The sequence below is a fragment of the Molothrus ater genome, chromosome 3, assembly GCF_012460135.2.
Source record: "Molothrus ater isolate BHLD 08-10-18 breed brown headed cowbird chromosome 3, BPBGC_Mater_1.1, whole genome shotgun sequence".
NCBI lineage: Eukaryota > Metazoa > Chordata > Aves > Passeriformes > Icteridae > Molothrus > Molothrus ater.
Genome location: NC_050480.2, coordinates 77,682,601 through 77,701,474, shown reverse-complemented (window position 1 = coordinate 77,701,474; position 18,874 = coordinate 77,682,601). Strand labels below are relative to the sequence as shown.

The 18,874-nt window shown below is 39.4% G+C and overlaps 1 protein-coding gene across 1 annotated transcript in view; it reads left to right on the top strand.

The window, feature by feature from the left end:
• Positions 1 to 13,573, top strand: part of GREB1 (growth regulating estrogen receptor binding 1) — an 87,492-nt gene extending 73,919 nt beyond the window's left edge. The window contains exons 25-33 of the mRNA XM_036381279.1: positions 228 to 370; positions 1,118 to 1,279; positions 3,032 to 3,236; positions 4,060 to 4,234; positions 5,151 to 5,369; positions 7,660 to 7,795; positions 8,343 to 8,543; positions 10,054 to 10,192; positions 11,838 to 13,573. Coding sequence (XP_036237172.1) covers positions 228 to 370; positions 1,118 to 1,279; positions 3,032 to 3,236; positions 4,060 to 4,234; positions 5,151 to 5,369; positions 7,660 to 7,795; positions 8,343 to 8,543; positions 10,054 to 10,192; positions 11,838 to 12,001 — 1,544 coding nt within the window. The 3' untranslated portion in view covers positions 12,002 to 13,573. The remainder of the gene's footprint in view (positions 1 to 227; positions 371 to 1,117; positions 1,280 to 3,031; positions 3,237 to 4,059; positions 4,235 to 5,150; positions 5,370 to 7,659; positions 7,796 to 8,342; positions 8,544 to 10,053; positions 10,193 to 11,837) is intronic.
• Positions 13,574 to 18,874: the final 5,301 nt, after the last annotated feature.

Below are 18,874 nucleotides of genomic sequence, written 5' to 3'. Positions count from 1 at the left end.
ATTACCATAATCAAGAATTTGTAGATAATTCCTTGAAGCTCTCTTTGCTGTACATAGTAATTTATAAAATATACTGTGCTCAGAATGAAATTCGTGGTTTGTTTTGTACGTGTTTTATATTGCCATTTTCCTAGAAGCTGCTTTCGGTGACAGAAACAGTCTGTCACAAGAGAATACATTCTATCCTTGAATATATGTTACATTTAATTTGTTTCTTTTCTTAATAGACAGATCAATGAGCAGGAGACAGGAAGATATGTACACATGCCGTCAAACAACCAGGATGAGATTGTCCAAGTATGCAGCGTACAACACCTACCATCACTGTGAGCAGTGTCATCAGTACATGGGGTTCAATCCCAGGTACCAGGTAAAGATGTCCAGGTGTTACACTGCAGATCAGAAGCTGAAGCACTCACAACCCAAACACAGTTTGTGTACATTCACTGTATTTTGATTGGCTTAGAAGTTGTGTTTGTGTACACATACAGCTGATTTACAGATTTTGTATTTCTAGAGGTTTGCCTGCCTTGGCTAGGTTGCAGTTTGGGGAGCTCAGAGGACCGACCCTTGTGTCATTTATGCTAGTTTATTTGGTGCTGTGATCTGCATGTGTACTTCCAGTTAAAATTACTTTCCCAGTAAGATTTCCACTGGGCTTTGTTTAAGTGGAAAAGTTTGCACCTAAGTGACTGCAACAGGTGCTACTTCTGATACCGGAGTAGTCCAGTCAATGTGTGGTATACGACTTGCTTTTACTCAGAATAACCCTCTAATTTCTTGCCTGTTTTAATGTGAGGAAGAAAGTGTCAGCAATGCAAATACTGTTTTTATGTGCCAGTATTACTGAAAGCCAGGAGGGGCCTGTAAGTATTGGTGTCATCTGCAAGATGAAACTGAAACAGTTTCAAAAGAGGGAACACTTTAATCTGTATTTTTTTAGTGTAAGCTCTAGCCTAGGGATTATTGCTTAACACTTATGAATAATGAAGCTAAATCTAATGTCATACAGTAAGTGACTGTAATCTCTTTTGCAATGTTGTAAATGTATATAAACTACACTGAGACCTTGTGGTTTGACTTTAACTGGAATTATCATATTTTTTCTCATCCTTAGATTTATGAGTCGACTCTGCATGCATTTGCCTTTTCCTATTCTATGCTGGGAGAAGAAATACAGCTGCATTTTATCATTCCAAAATCAAAGGAGCATCATTTTGTCTTTAGCCAGCCAGGAAGACAGCTGGAAAGTATGAGGCTGCCGCTAGTCACAGATAAGGTAGCTGGATTATTTTTATTTATATTTATGGCCATATATGGGAGAGAGACACCACCAATTTCAAAATTTGTTGAATTAGTATTCTCTATACTACTATTGCTACTGTCAAGAGACAATGAAGATGTCCTTATGCTAAGCTTGTATTTTCTCCCAGAAAGGGATATGTGAAAAAAAATTTTGAGACACCAAAAAGCTCTATCTTTTGGTCATAGTCTAGGTTGATCCTTTGGTATAAACAGTCTTATCTGTAACAAAAGGTCTTTGGTTATGGGTTTAAGATGTTAAAGTGAGAATAGTTTCTGCAAAGAAACTCAAAGATATTATTTCATTTATTATACCATTAGTACGAGGAAGCATTTTTTCCTGTAGAGAAAAAGCAGTGGAATATCCTGTTTTATGCTGCATAAATGCTTAGTTACTTTAATATAAAAATAATGCTTTCAAAGAATCTTAGTCATGGTTTCAAGACTGTATAAAGAATTACATTTCATGCTTGTAGAAAGGTATCTATTTGACAGGCTCTAACCACAGAATCACAGAATAAATGAGTTGGAAGGGACCCACAAGGATCATTGAGTCCAACTGCTGGCCGTGCACTGCACCATCCCCAGGAGCCACACCCTGTGCCTGAGAGCACTGTCCAAACACTTCTTGAGCTCTGTCAGGCTGGTGCTGTGACCACTTCCCTGGGGAGCCTGTTTCAGTGCCTAAACCACCCCTGACACAACTTGAGACCATTTACTCAGGTCCTGTCCCTGCTCACCACAGAGAAGAGATCAGTGCCTGCCCCTCCTCTTCCCCTCATCAGGAAGTTGTAACTGCAGTGAGGTTTCCTCTCAGTTTCCTCCAGGCTGAACAGAAAGTTACCTCAGCTACTCCTCACACGCCTTCCCCTCATGGCTCTTCACCATCTTTGCTGCCCTCCTTTGGACACTCTCTAATGTTTTTCTTATATTGTGGTGTCCAAAACTGCACAGAATAGTCAAGGTGAGGCCACACAGGTGCAGAGATGTTGACCTTTACAGAGATTCCTGATGCCCACGTCTAAGGTGAAGCTGTGCCTTGCTCAGGCCACACTGCTTGGAGTATTGAAGCAATTTGTGGAACAGCAGTAAGCAGTATAGCACTTCTATCCTGGAGAAAATAAGCTGCTTCCAATAAACACTTATAAATCAATATCGCCCTCCAGTTGAAGTTTTAAATAGAAGAACCAAGAGAGCAACACAACAGCAATGTAAGAATGACATCTCCTGCTCTCCCTCACCCAGTAAACTTGTGCTTGGCTACATGGTTGGAGCTGTGCACTGGGTCCTTGTGGAATCTTTTCTTGCTTCTGCCACTGGCCTGGTTGAGGCTTTGACATTTAAAGACTATTCTCCCTTTACTTCTTTTTCTATTCCCTTGCTCCAGTCAGAAGAGTTGTACTGTAGTTTTGGAGTAAGGTGTTTCTTGCAGTCCTATATCGTATGGACCTAAATCCTCTTGCAGATCTATCCTCAAGGTACCTCTGCACTTGGCAGGCCAAGGTTAGTAGTCCTGTCCATCTGACCACACTCTTATTGGTCAATTAAGCTAAATGATAGAGTTTTCTTTTTTCCAATTCTTACAAAAGTTGTTTATTTTCCTGTCAAGGAAGTTTAAAATGTGTCAGTTTGTCTAGTGTTAGTGTATCTGAATTATTCTCCTGAAGAATCTATTTCTCCTTTTTCTGTCCAGATTAATACAGAAGCTCACAGTTCTTTTTACCCACAGAGTGAAGATTACATAAAAAGTCCCACTTTCACTCCCACCACTGGCCGTCATGAACATGGACTTTTCAATTTATATCATGCAATGGATGGAGCCAGTCATTTGCATGTTTTAGTTGTCAAGGAGTATGAAATGGCCATATATAAGAAGTATTGGCCCAACCACATCATGCTCGTTCTTCCAAGCATTTTCAACAGTGCAGGAGTAGGTAAGTGTAACAAGAGGTTCTAAAAAATGTGGACACACAACTTGGGTCCTTAGGTGTTGTTATTTGACAGTGCAACGTAGTCCCACAGCTTGCAGCTAGGATGTCTGATCTGGTGATCTGTATTCCCTCTGAAGACAATGTGTCACAGCTGAAGATACACTTCTCTTCATCCAGGACACCTAGAACAAGCTCAATGAGTTGCACCCTAAAAATACTTAATTCTTCTATTGTCTTTGAAAGAAGCTGAGGGTGTTAAAGCTCAGATGGAGTTTCACAATTTCCACAATTTCACTTGTGGAAATAAGTTGCATGCTATTTGCATGGGCAGTGATGCTCTGGTTGGTTACATCCCTCAGGAAGGTTCTGCTAATATAACATCTGTGAAATATTCAACCCTTTTCTTGTGCTGCTGGAACACCTTATATACAGCAGGAGTGACATACATTTAAAGTAGATCATCAGGGACAATTTCCAGTGTCATTCACTGAAATGAATGAGTTAGAGATGTCAACATCTCTAACTCTTTGCACTAAGAGATGCTAATGAACACAAATATTGTCTTGTGAAAGAATTTGTCACTAAATCCTTAAGACACTAGAAAATCTTTACCACAGAAGTCAGGCCTCATTTTTCATCCTTGCCAATGTGGTTCTTTAAGTCACTTGCTTGGCAAGTTGGCTGTGGGTGGTGGTTGGGTTAAAATCTTCAAAGTGATTTATACCCTTGTCTGTGCAGAAATATTCACTTCAAAAGGCTTCTTCTTCAAAAAGCAAACAGTTTCTGCCCCTATTTTTATTCTGGTGGTTTATGTCCATGGTTTCAGGTGCTGCACACTTCCTGATTAAAGAGTTGTCATATCATAACCTGGAGCTTGAACGGAATCGGCAGGAAGAGCTGGGGATAAAACCCCAGGATATTTGGCCTTTCATTGTCATTTCAGATGACTCCTGTGTTATGTGGAATGCAGTAGAAGTTGATTGTTCAGGAGACAGGAAAAGGTAAAATGTGTAATATATGCTTTTTCATCCGATCCCTCTTAACCTTTCTCTGCATGTAATTTTGTTTGCTACACTACAACTTCTACCCTGTACAAGCAGAGAATTATATTTGCTCAAGGAGAGTACTTTCCTAGGTATCTGTCTTTGCATAACATGTAGTGTCCTGTCCCCTGAGGATTTACGTGCCCTGCAGTCATTGCTGTTCAAGCTAGAGTTACTTGGACTGCAGATTTCAGACCCTGTACACACTCCCTGACACACTGGACAACATGGACACTCACATGTCCATTTTTCACCAGATTTTTCTAGGGAAGATAAATTAAGCTAAGCTAAGTTCTGTGCAAGTTGTGCAACTGATTTCCTTTGGCTCTTTTGTCAGTCCCAGTCTGTGTGTCTCCTTTATGAGTTCCCCAAATCCCTGAACTAGCATTTTTGTTTTCATTGCTTTAGAATATTGTTTGTGCTAGATATTTTTATCTATTCCATGAACAGATTATACAGAATTTATAGCAAACTTTCAGAGAGAATGACATTTGATGAAAACTGAGATTTATGGACTCTAGGGGTGGGCTGGAAGGATCTTAATACTTTGTGCTTAAGTTATGGCACAAGTCAGCAACTCTCCAAGATTCATTGGAATATTATCTAGGTAACTTTAAAAGTTCATATATCTGAGTGAATATTTTGAGAGATGTAGACTAAATTACAGATGTGTCATACCATCCCCACCACATAAGCACTAGTTAATTTTAACTATAGTGAGAGACAAAAAAATACAGTCAAGTAAGACAACACTGAAGTTATCTGCCTGAAAGTCATAACAACTTCCAACTGTTAAGAATTGCTCTTCAGCAGAAAGAGATTCTGAATGTTCTCTCTATATTTTAAAATTAACACATTTTCATAATTATTGTAGTGACTATACATGGACTGAAAGGAATGTTTCCCTGAAGCAAATTCTGCAACACATTGAAGCAACTCCCAATGTCACTCATTATGCCCTAATTGGAATGAGAAAATGGTCCAGTAAAACAAACAGTGCTGAGATCAAGGAACCATTCTCCTGCTGCCATGTGCATGACTTCATTATGCTGAATGTGGATCTGACACAGAATGTACAGTACAATCAGAACAGGTAAGTGAATCAGTAGCACTTTTCAGCAGAGGTGATGAATCAAATAAAGGGTTTTTTACAAAAACAAAGCTTAAACAAAGCTCTTGTTTTTTTAGGGAAGTTGTGAATGGAATACAGACAGTTTTTGTTTTCTTACTGGTGATTCAAATCCTTCCCAGGCTGCCAGAAGTTGGAAAAAGACTTTAATTTCTATAGTTCCAAATAAAATAGTGATAACAAAGTGACAGGATAGACATAGACAGCAGTGTACTCTGCAGTATTGGTCTACTCCAAGTGGCCTTTGGTAAATAATGTACTTCCTTTCTTGTCTGCCTAACTGCTCTCCTTCCAAAGGCAACAGGGATATATGCATGAATGGTGCATAACCAAATCTCATTCAGATATATATATGTCTGGGCATTTTACCCTTAGTAGCACAACAGTGCAGCATACCACATGTGTGCTCACCAGGACAATCAGAAGAAAAGAATAAGTAAGTCTTGTTCACATTGGTGGTTGTTTCTCACATTCAGCTATCTCAGAAATCCCACTTTTTCTGTTATCATGCCACTTAGGATATATCAGATTTTAATTTTCTCATGCACAGCATTACCACAGTTGACAGAACTGTATTCACTAGGTTCACAGTCTCACAGAATTTCACTGATCTGTGTGAAATAAACTATGGGTTCCCTCCCATTTCTGAGGGACATGCATTTATAACAACAGAATGAAGTGTATATATATCACTAGAGGTGGGATTCACTTGTCTAAAACTGGTCTTTCAGTGCCTTAGAATATGGAAGTCATCCATATGGGGCTGGCAGGTATGACATGAAATGTGTGGTTTTCTGCAAGCTGTGTGGGATAGCCCAGGTAATTAAAATGGCTCTAAGTTACACTTGGGTAACTGAAAGTCAGTCACTGTGCTTTTCAGAAGAACTCTGCTAACTCAGGAAGATATCTTTTGAGGCCCAAGCTTACTTATAACTGCAGGGAAGCATTCTGCATTAATTATGCTCTGAATAAACAGATGTTCTATATTTCTATTGTCACCAGCCTAACATCTTAAAAGAACAAATTTGCCCCTGTGCATCTCCTAGTAGAGAACTGTGCTCCCAGGCTGCCTAAGTGTGTTACCTTATGAAGCATTATGTATGAAGGGCAAATGGAGACAATGACAATAAAGCAAAATTATATGAGTACAAGCAACAATGTTAAAATGTCAGGAATGCCACATCACACAACCCATTTCCTGCCTCTATCTTTGAACCACAGGAGGCTCAGGTTAATCCTGTGTGGGTACTGCTGACTGTGAAGTATTGTATGGCATTCCAAGCCCGGGCAAGAAAAAAGGTACATTTTAAAACCCAGAGGCAGTGACAGTCAGGGATATCAAATAACCATGTAGATATTGCTAAGATCAAAGAAAAAACTTAAAAAACTTATAATTGAATGCCATGTTTCTCACTGGTGTTGACTGTTGCACTGGTTGCTCAGTTAGCTTAAATTCAAGCCCGGGATGTCAATCCAATGGTTCTGTACATCATCTTGTTTCCTTTGTAAGAAATATATTCAAATCGAAGAACTGATCCTGAATTTTTCAGAGATCAGAGTATTTGAATTTAGTCAGCTTTAGGAGTTTACCTTTTATTCTATTCCCTCATATTTTGTAAATGGGTCAAATTTAGCTGAGGGATGTTTGCCCTCATTCTGCTTAATCTTTTCCTGTGTCTCAGCAGTTCTCTTGTATAAAGACTACCTACCTTCAAATAGTTTTCGTTTCTAAAATACAATTACATTAGTTCTGTAGAGGAACATTGAAAAAATTGCTAGCTATTCATATTCTGAGGGGAAAATGAGTAGTCAGATACTTCTGTGAATTTGATAAATTAAACGTAAGGCTTGATCCCTTTCCTTGGAAGTCAAAGGAATTAATCTCCTTGACTGTATTTGGGGTAGTAATGTATGTAACAATTCCTTATGACTCCATTATTGTAGTAAAAAGGCAAAAAAATGTTTTAACTCCTGGGTATTTTCCTTAGCAATTTACTGCCTTTCCATTTTATGCTTTTGATCCTTTCCCTCCCTAAGTGCTTTCCTCCCTCATTCTGGTCTTCTCAAACTGATGCTAGCCTAGTTTATTACTAGAAAACTGAATCCCCTTTCCCTGACTGATAGGCACTGGTGGAGGGTCAGTATGTTTGATATCTGTCCTTTCTATGGTGCTGATCAAAGGCTCTGAGTGCTTGTATTTGTCAGTGTGTGATGAGAAACATTCCTCTGACCTGCTGTGATTTTTTCTTTCCAGATTTACATGTGATGATGTTGACTTCAATTTGCGTGTCCACAGTGCTGGGCTCCTCATCTCTCGGTTCAACCACTTCAGTGTCATGAAAAAGCAAATTGCAGTTGGAGGACAACGATCCTTCCACATAAAGTCTAAGGTGGGCACTGAGACCTCTGTTGCACTGTTGTTAAAATTCTGTTTTCCTTTCTTGTCTTTTTTTAACTAGGAGACCTGAGGTATTTTGGTGCATCATCTGTTGCCAGTAATGGGGTATGTCTGCCACGTGGGGCTTTTTTCAGTATTTTTTTTCTGAAATCCACAATATTCTTGTCATAAATACAATTTTCTTTAATGGTTTTCCTTCAAAACTTTGAAAAACACATAAAGTGTCTCTGCAATCCAAGTAACCATTCACTATGTGGATTTTATCTACAGCTATAGAATCATTCAACTTTATGTGACTTTATAGGTAGGAGTACTTTGAGTTCAAAGAAGAAACCTCAAAGACTGTAAACACAAATATAATTTTATGAAACTGAAACTGAAACTGTTTTGGTGGCAGATATTTTTTGCTGAACAGCTTTTTTTCTTATGTAAAACTTAGATTTGTAGGGTAGAGATGTATTTCATACAAACCAGAATTCACAACATGTACAGTTTGATGTATTAAGATTGATCTGTACAAGAAATATTTTTCCTCACAGGTGTCTGACAATCCAGTTTCCATCTCCCCTGCTCAGTACATTTGTGCTCCTGACAGCAAGCACACCTTCTTGGCAGCACCTGCTCAGTTGCTCCTTGAGAAGTATCTCCAGTACCACAGCCATCGCTTCTTCCCTCTCTCACTGAAGAACTATAGCCATCCAGTGCTGTCTGTGGACTGTTACCTTAACTTAGGACCACAGGTACTGAACAAAACAATCTCCAAGTAGCTCTAGAAACATGTAGGCTCTGTTTTGGATGGGTTACTGATGTATTGCTTTGAAGAATGAGGCACATTCCTATAACGTTAAAATCGAATTCTTAGTCCCATAGAGACATTGTCAGAGGCTTGAACTAAAGTATGTGGAGAGAAATCCCAGTATTGTCCTAAATACTAATATAGTCTGTGAAGTGCTTTCTCAATCTGCTATAATTTGGCTCTTCCTACAGAGAATTTCTTCCACAAGAGGGTTTTACAAATACTAGATAACCCTTAGAAAGCACTTCAAATATACAGATGTTTTAGTTCACTTCAGACTGATAAGATGGGGCAGAGAATCAAATATTAAACAACCAGTGGGAATGGGAGACACTGAAATAGGTCTCAGGAGCTGTTGGCTCTCTCTGATAAGTCTGGATCTAAAGCCAAGGTCGTAATTCAACTCAAATACATCAATAGAAATTTGTACTAGGGTGGTGTGGTTCAGGAGAGAGGGACTGTTTTTATCTCTTCACTGAATACCAAATGAAATTCAGTCTTTCTGGATTTACTGAACTTCTCTTCCAAAGAGCTGTGTAATAACCTTCCCATGTATGCTGTTCCCACAACATTTTGAGTTCTTAGGCTTTTGTTTCCACCATCTTTGGAAAAACAAGCTTTGTGGGAGGGCATTGTACTGTTACTGTCCTCATCCATGGCATCCTTGTGCTCTAACCCATTCAGCACATGAAATTATTTCACTTTCATTTGGAATTGCTGCCTGAACTGTAATATGATACAACAGGATTGAAGGAATATGGAATAGGCATACTGGTACAGAGTCTTAGTTGCTGAGGTTCAGCCTTCCTCCTCCACTCAATCATGCTGATCCATGCCAGATGAGGATGTATCCCAGCTAAGTAGTACAGTGGCACTTTTGAAACTAAGCCGTGTGTGGAAGATACCCTTAATCTGAATTTATAAATCCTGAAAGAGTGCTGTAAATATTCCTGTTCCTGGTAGATTTCAGGAGTAGCCATAAAAACAAACTAGGCAAGAGGAAACCTCATAAAGTCATGTATATGAATAACTCTACTGACTTGAGTAATCCTTGAGTAATCATAGTGTAAATGAAATTTGGATTTTCTAGGGGTTCTTTTCATGTCTGACTGTAGAGTTATTGTATTTACTCCCAACAGCATTATGGTTGTGGGGAGCTATTGTTACTGCAGCTTTCAGACTCTATCACATATAATAATAATAATAATAATAATAATAATAATAATAATAATAATAATAATAATAATAATAATAATAATAATAATAATAATAATAATAATAATAATTGTGCTTATGTATATTGTTAATAAGTAGTGCTATGTTTTGGAAGGAACTATAAAGCTCACAATATTTGGAGTTGGAAAGAAAATCTGAATTTGAATCAAGTGCAGATACTGGAAGCTTCATATGGAAGCTCTAAAGATGTTAATGTTTTTCCACTCTCTCCCAATCAGATTGCAGTTTGCTATGTGAGTTCTCGGCCTCATTCTCTGAATATCAGTTCCTCTGGTTTGACATTCAGTGGTCTCCTGCTGTACCTCTGTGACTCCTTTGTTGTGGCTAGCTTCTTGAAGAAGTTTCATTTTCTTAAAGGTGAGCTGCAATAATTTCATTACAAAGAATTAGGTGGCATGGTCTCTGAGAATGTGGGGGAAATCTATTTCATCTGTGTTTTAAATCTATTCTATTTATTTAATATATATGCATTTATACATATATGCATGTATTCATATTCTTCTTTATATGTCCCAACTTTGATGCTTGATCATGCTGGCTCTGCACTGTAGTAAACTGGTATATAGCAGTGCTGTAAGTTCTGCAGATTTCTAAGTGGGAAGGAATGTTGGATCCATATCATCATGCCTAGAGTATGTGCACAACTCTTACTCTGTTTGAAAACTGATTATGCATGAAGCATTTACCTACTGGGATCTTACAGCTTTGTAAAATTTTGATGGAAAATAGGTGATTGACAAGCATCTGTCAAAATCTATTTCCTATTTTTAGAAATAGAAACTGGCTCATTTACGATTTATTCCTGATACCCAGTTTCTCCATGCAAACCTTATGATGCTGTGCAGCAGTGGAGACAACTAATTTCCACTTGTGTTGCAGACAGTTCCATTGCAAACTTCCTTTGGATCCTCCTGCTGCTATCTTAGGCATTTGGTGCTCTGGGGCTTTGTTTCCCTCAGCTATGACTGTCACTGGGAGAAGAGCACTGTGGTTAGTGCCTCTTGAAACGGACAGAGTTGTTATAAACTGCTGTGTTCTTCGTTGCAGCTAAAACAGAGGCTACCAGTCAGTCTCATTTTGCATAAACCAGTCAATTTTTATATCATGTAGCATAAAGTATGTTTGCTTTGGGATTTCTCCATCTCCCCTGCAGTCTGCTTGATTTTCTAACCCGTCACATAAGAATTAAACATAATGTGACTCTGTCTTGTTTCTTTTTATTATATTCACTGGAATTTTTTGTCTCAGGCATTACCACTTACCTCACCATTTCTCATTTAGATTACTGTATGCTGGTGAGGTAATTATTTTCTCTTAAAGGAGGACTTTTCTCAGCAGCCATGAAGCCATGCATGCAAGTTAAAGTGGTTATCAGCATGCCAGATGGGACAGTTGGCATTGGTTACTGAAGTATCATTTTTTTAGTTTGGCATTCTAGGTTTGCTTGTGTCTGTAGCCACATAGACCAGATTCTTTCTTGCTAGGACATGAGTTTACCAATCCAAAAACCACTAAAATTTGTGATTAGTTTTAAAGACATGTTTAGACCATTTCTGGGCAGCAAAGCACAAAGAGCTTAGTCAGCCATCACAGTGATTGCCATGTGAGTTTTGCTGAGTGAGGGTTTCACGCAACAAAGGTAATGATCAGGAGGGCTACAATAGGAATGGATGTAGGGGTTTTATCTGGTTTGTGTCAGGACTCTTAGACCTCCTTAGACCTGCCAGTTTTACCTTTCCTACCCTAAGGATCATGGAAAGTGCTTCTAGTCCTGTTTACTAGGTGATTATGAGGTACCTCAAGTTACACAAGAAGATCCTGACAAATAGGTAGCTGAACATAGCTCTCCTCAAGTCCTACCTGAGCGGTTTAATTTTCTCCCAAGCCCATTTGTAACTCCTGATGTGAAAGGAGTGGAGTTCTCCATGCAGGGTGGTGGGAGGTGGGTGATCTCAGAACAAAGGGGATATTCACATGAGTTTCTTTTGAACTGTTTGCCCAGGTGCCACGCTGTGTGTGATTTGCCAGGATCGCAATTCTCTCCGCCAGACTGTTGTCCGGCTGGAGCTGGAAGATGAGTGGCAGTTCCGCCTGCGGGACGAGTTCCAGACTGCCAACGCCAAAGAGGACAGACCGCTTTTCTTCCTGACTGGACGACATATTTAATTGAAAAGAGACACGTTTCCTGAATGACACAAGACACTAATTGCCACCATCTCATGAAATTACTTTTGAGAGACTCTGCTTTCTGAACAGAAACAGGACTGTTTTCTGTTGTTTATTAGAATGATATCTAATCAGACAGCTTAAGATCATATTTACAAACATTGAAGTGACTTTTCTAATTTCATGTTCTGATGGAATTCATCCCTAATTCTTGGTAGAGACACAGAGACTTACATGGTGGAAAGCATTTCATAGCAGAAGAGAGGTCAATGAGTGCACTTCTTCTGTGACAAAGAAGACCACATGCAAGTTCATAAAGAAAAGGGTTAGGAATCTTTTTGCACATTCCAGAAATAGGAAATGTAAATTTAGGAGCAGGTTCTGGTTTACAAGTCCTATTTATCAACAGTCAGCATAGAGCAACAGGAGCTGGTACAGTTCAGTAGTATACTGCTTCTGATTGATCCAGATAGGCTTTTTACATGAAGATTTCTAAAGTATATTTCTTTAACAGCAGGAACTCAGTTGAAGCTTTAATTTTTGGAATAAGTGCCACACTGGATAGTTTTACCATGCAGGACTGTTGGAGAGGAAGACTAACTATATGTCTGGTTTTATTAGCATAAGGAAGAGAGTTAGCAAGGTAGATGTTAAAATGAGATCTGGACATTTAAACCTGAAACTGATATTAACTTGAATAACTGAAGAGATCAAATGGTGATACTGACCTGCAAGTGATTTATTTCTAGAACAGTGATGTTTTGTGACTAAATTGTAGACTGGCTGTAGACTTCAAGCTGAGGCAAGTGCACTCAGGAAAGCCTATGAAATGGTTCTAAAACACTCCCAATACACTTTCTGGGGATATTTTCTTGCCAAGGTGCTTCAAAGGAGTGAGAAAATGGAGATTACAATGCTGAGAAATTCAGGTGAAAATCTAAACCCATGTTTTTGAACAGCACCGGGCATTGTGGTATTTCGTGCGCTGTAGATGTTAAATCAGTGGTCACTGTCCTTGTCTTGGTGCTTGGGAATGCTGTCTAAGCTGCAACTTCCTGTTTGTCTTTATGGAATCAGTGTTAATGTCACTCAGTCAAGGTGTAGGAAGGATGAGTATAGACATTGTCAGAGGATATCTAATATTTGGGCAGGCCTTTCTTGCTGGATACACCAATGAGGGGATCATTGGCTTTATACCAATGAAATGCCATTGGGTGGCTGAGTCTGTAACTCAGGCCAAGTACTGGCCTTCAAATGCAGGCATCTGCATGACTGTGCCAAAGAGCTAATTTAGGTTAATTTACAGAGGAAATGTAAGTTCTGTAAGTTGTGAATTCTGTACGAGATGTGGATTGCTATCTACAAGGAAACTGCTGGCAATCAGTGTGCTTCTATATTTCATTATTTGTGTTTCAGAGTGAGAATTCACTTTACGTTTTGTGAAGGAAGGTGAGCATTGACCTATGTAAATAGTATTACTGTTCAGTTTTCATCAGGTGATTAGTTAATTTAAACTTTTTTTAAGGAAGTGTGACATTTATGTCTTTATAAATAAAGTTCATGCTTCATGGACATCTGTCTTGGTTATGTACTGGACCAATAAGTACACACACTTTTGTAGTGGAAAAAACCAGAGGAAAAGCACTGGCTGAAAGGAGTTAATATAATTAAGGAATGACCTGAACTGATCAAGAGAAAATACAGTTCCTCTTAATGGCCTACATCATAACACAGCCTCAAAAGTATAAGGATTTTTGAAAGAACTCAGATTGAAAGACAGTGAGTTGAAATTTCTTTTCCTGTAACCAAATATTTACACAACTTACACCAAGTGTCCATTAACTTTTTTCTGTTTTAGGTCTGATATTTGCTTTGTCAGTCTCTAGACATCCATTTTCTCCAAGAAAGTAAAAAAACCCTAAAATACAGAATAATATAAAAAAAATCACATTCTTTCTTAACATTCTTTTCTGCCACAAAGTTTCCAAAACTTTGACAAAATACAGCTGACAGTCACCTGAAGCCATCATACTCCTGAGTGTTGTTTCATGTTAACCTTTTTCTCCATACGGTATCCTGTATATCTGATAGGGGTCCCAGGGCCTGGCCTCAGCAGACCTGTGTCCATTGTGTGACCAAGTGCAATCATTCTCCATCATGGACTATATTTATGAGCAATTGTATCTGATGAAAGTTTCATGCACAGCCCATTGCCTTGGAGAGCACACCCTGTAATAAGACCAGATATGCCCTTACTCTGACCAAAATGCAGGTAATTCCTGTCATGCTGTTGGAGCATCTGTGCACCCACATGGTAGAAAAACACAGCATTTTGCCCACGGGAGGCCAAAAAATGATGGTGGATGACTCAGGGAGAGACAGCCTCCAGAGCCCCATCCAAAAGTTTCCTTATCCCTGACCTAGTTTACAAGCTAAGCCCCCCTAAAGTGTAAGGCTTTCATGGAGAGGGCAACGTACGTTTTGTGTCCAGCTGGGACTCTGAGATGATGAAGTAATACAGATAAATAATAATGATAAATTACTGTTTGGGTGGGACTGGCATCCTGTGCTGCAACCATTGCTGCTATAGTTCTTTACCATATGTGCATGTATGGGGCTGGGAACCCAGGTCCCAGGTCCACACTTCTCTTTTGTCTTTCTTTTGTGAGAAGGAATCACTGGCTTTCAGTCCCAGTGACCTTTGTGAGAAAACTTGGCCCATGCCCATTATGCACACAAAACTTTTAAGCATTTCCTATCTGGTTTTGGATGTGGCAAGAAAGCAGAACTCTGCATTCTGTGGATTCACTTGACAATGTGATAGCAAACAAACTTTTTATAGCCTCTGCCTTCTTCTCTAGCACCTTCCATGCTTTCTGATTTAATCATCCACTATTATCACCTGCAGATAGTATTATTAGCATGTTCTGAATTGTCAGTCAGAGGGAGAAGTAGTTTATGATTCAGCTTCTGTAAAAGACAGAGTCCAAATATAGAGAAGGTTATTGGAAAGCTGACATTATTTTCCTTCTTACCATCCTCTCTTCTCTGTTAAAGAGCTCTTCACAAGCACTTAAGCACTAATATCTGGTATCTAATCACTGGAGGACGTAAGGGATTTCATCCCTCCCTAGCAAGTGCCTCCTGTTGTGGTGACAGGGAATGTACAGATCTCAGCTCCCACTCTGCATCTAAAAGCAGTTGCTAAACATTGCTTATGGGGGGGTTGCTTTTCAAAGGCTGTATCTGTGACACTCTATGGTGGAAGGTATCACTCACACAAAAAGGAAGGTACAACAAACCCAAAGGATGGGTTAAGGGGACAGCTCTACAGGGTAGAAATTGAAGAGCAAGTGAAATGGGGACTGTGAATTGATCCAGCAGCATGGAAGAAGTTGGGTGGTAAGTAGAACTCCTGGCTGCAGTCGGAAGTGTTTGCAGGGGCACAAGGACCCTGGGCAGGGACTATGTGCAGTGTGAAAGAATCTGGATTTCCATGGAAGTTGGAATTCATGTGGGTGTCATGAGCACCCAACCCAACAGGACCCAGCTGTCTGCCATGGGCTGCTGCTCTGGTCTGGCTGTGAGGGTGAGTGAGGATTGTCAGCCATCCCTCCTTCCTGGGGTCCATCCCCCAGCCACAACCCAGTGCCTGTGCCAGAAATGACTGTGCCAGAGCTGTTTCTCAGGGTGGTAAAGCACTGCAATTACCATAAGGCCCAACCTCTGCTGGCATCCCTCTGCCATGCGTGGCTTGCCCAGAGAGCAGAGCCCTGCACCCTGCTGGGCACCCACGGCCCCATGGCACAGCCTCTCACCACACCACACCCAGCTGCCATGCTGCCTTTCCACCCTCCTGCCAGAGTCCTCCTCTCCCACACCATCCCCTCAGCAGCCAGTCTTAATAATTCATCAGCTACCACTGAAATATTGTGGATACTCTGGTGTGAAAAAAAAAAAAAATCCATATTCTTCCCTTTTTCCACCTTCCTTAAGGGTACAGCTCTTCAGTGAAAAGTAAAACTAGTCCCAACCATCCTCTGCCTGGTGACTCTGTTCTGTCACTTATCCTTGCTCCAGTCTACACCTGAATAAATACTCAGTGGTTCTGGTAGTTTGCAAATGCTTTTAGAACATTTCCAGTCCTGTTTTGACAGCTCCCAAAATAACCATTGATGATTGTGGAGGACACAACTCTGGCAGTTCTGAGGCAATAGTCCAAATGCTGACATTGTCCACTGCTGACATATTATTTGGCTAGGAAGTGGTGAGGTGTCAGATATAACAGTGAGACTCCTGTGCTGTGAGAAGAAGGCATTGGGAATCAACTGCCATGATTTTAAGAAAGACCTCATAAAGCAGCTTCATACATAAATGTGGTTTAGATTAAAATCCTCAAGGAAACAGAAATTTTTGATTTAGATTTACATAGGAATATAAACTGAAGGAAATTTCTCCACACTTGTTACATGACCAATGTATTGATTATGCACTTAAATGCTGAAGTATTATGAAGTAATATATATATATAAGAGTATTATTCTGTCAGTGTGAGCTGTTGTGCTGTGGAAAATGATGACTGGCATCATTAACAATAATTAAGCAGTATTCTTTATACTTAGAGACAACAGGACTGACAGGAAAGTGGGCTTTTACTTGTTGCTACCTATCAGAATAATTAACAGCTAGGAGGACAGATATTGGCTCAGAGGTTATTGCAGTAATCACAGGGCTGATTCTGCATCATAAGATACGCTTTCATAAATGGGCTTTTGCAAACACATAGAACCTTTTCTTTTATGTGGATGGTGTGATTTCTCTCTACTAGGCCTTAAATTATTCTTGTAAATACTTTTTATTTATCAACCATAAATCTCAAAGTTTGGCACCTGTGGTGGGGCAGCTGGCAGCCCTGTGTACCCTTCTTAAGTCCCCCACTGGAATCATGTTTGGTCTGAATTTGTAGCATCTTGAACTTTACCTCTGCAGGAGATGTAAAAAGGGAGAGCTATGACTCAGTATTTCTGTTGGTAGATTTTCTTTCTGCTTTCTCAGTATAGCTTTCTTAATATACATGATGCTATAAATTTACATAGGTGTTTATGAGACAAAAGCCTTTACAGAAAGAAAATAGAGAGAGAGAAGCTCCATAAGATTTGTCCATGGAAACTACTGTAATGTGAAAAGCAACTAATTTAGGAGAGTGATGCTGTTCCAGTACAGTAGAGTTGTGATTGTATTTAAAAATATCTTAAATTACTCTTTAGGTTGAAAAATTATTCTATTAAACAATAAGATGACAGTTATCAGTTCAGCAAAAGAAAGTTCACATAGAGGCTATCATGAACTAATATTTCTATATTTAAATATTCTATTCATTATTCTATTAAATTATTCTATTAAAAATAAGATTACTGTTATCAGTTCAGCAAAAGAAAGTTCACATAGAGGCTACCATGAGCTAATATTTCTATTTTTAAATATTCTGGAGTGATTACAATTTTTTTTTCTTCTCATGATACAGCACTTGCAAATGCTGTTTATAAAAAGCAACTTGCTCCTCTTTAACCTGTGTCATGTAGTGAAATCACAGGACACTGTTTAAAACTGACATCAAAACTTCTGTTTATAGTGCATAATTATCCAGTGAAACTTGTTGTTAGAGGATGTCACAGAGGCTATGGGCTGAGGAGGAATCCAAAAACTGATGTGAAGCCTACAGGAACTGTGAGTCTTGAGAACATTTTCTGTGAATTTTGTGTCAGCTACAACTCCACCTTTGTCTTTGGTTGAAAACACCAACTGGGGAAGTAGCAACAAAGCTGTGAAGTTCTTACAGTGCAAAAATGGGAAGGGAGTGAGGAAAAAGCAGCTGCTGGGGTGGTTGGGGAATACTGGGAAATGGGTAAAGAAACTGTGGCCTGGCTGTGTGGGTGTGACAGCAAGAAGGTGGTGTGGGGAGCAGGTAGTGGGGATGAGAACCTTGGGAAAAGTCTGGGAAACATTGCCATCATTTATGCAAATTATGGAGAAAGGTCCTTTTACATCTAGCAAAATCATTATTCCATTTATGGGTGTATTGATCAGAAGTGTTTGGTGATGGTCACCCTTGGACATGGATACCAGATGCACTGATCTGGAACAGCAGCCATTGGATTTATCTATTGTTGCCAAGGGGAAATGCCCACACTTGTTAGTGCTTCCTGGGGAAAGCAGGAAGTTCCTGAAATTGGATGGTACAGAAAATGACAAAGGCTTCAGGAATACAGTGTGCTGGGAAAGATGCACGCCCACTTCTTGAAGAATTTGATAAATAAACATTATGCAGCATATAACAATTATTTAAATGCTATTTCTGATAGATTGTTATACTTACTCATCACAGCTTGAAAGAAAATTTATCAGAAGAAATGGGTGGAACAGTGGAAAATTACTCCAACAAACAGTGGTTCCTATCTTTTAAATTTGGTGAATAGACCTTTCAGCAGGGGCAGGAATGCCATTGAAATTCATTAGGCGTGGCATTTCCCTGTTTATCTGAAATGAGAAGAATTGTATTGAATTTCCTTCCCCAAAATTGTTCCAGAAAGAAAATGCGATTTGTCAGATAGCTAATAAACGAGTTTCTGTGCTTGCAGTCTTAACATTTGGTGTACAACAGAAACGAGTAACTTGAGCATCTTGGTAACTCAAGTGCTGTGCTATTTTCTCTTGGAAGAGTTCCTCTACAACTGGAGGGTGACTTGGCTATTGGGCCACTTCAGATTCAGAGTTTCTAATGTGAAGTGTGAAAGAGTCTAAGTAAGCATCATCTTTTCTGATGATTAGATCTCTTCCAGATGCCTTTCACATCAGTGTCCTGTCATCCTAAGA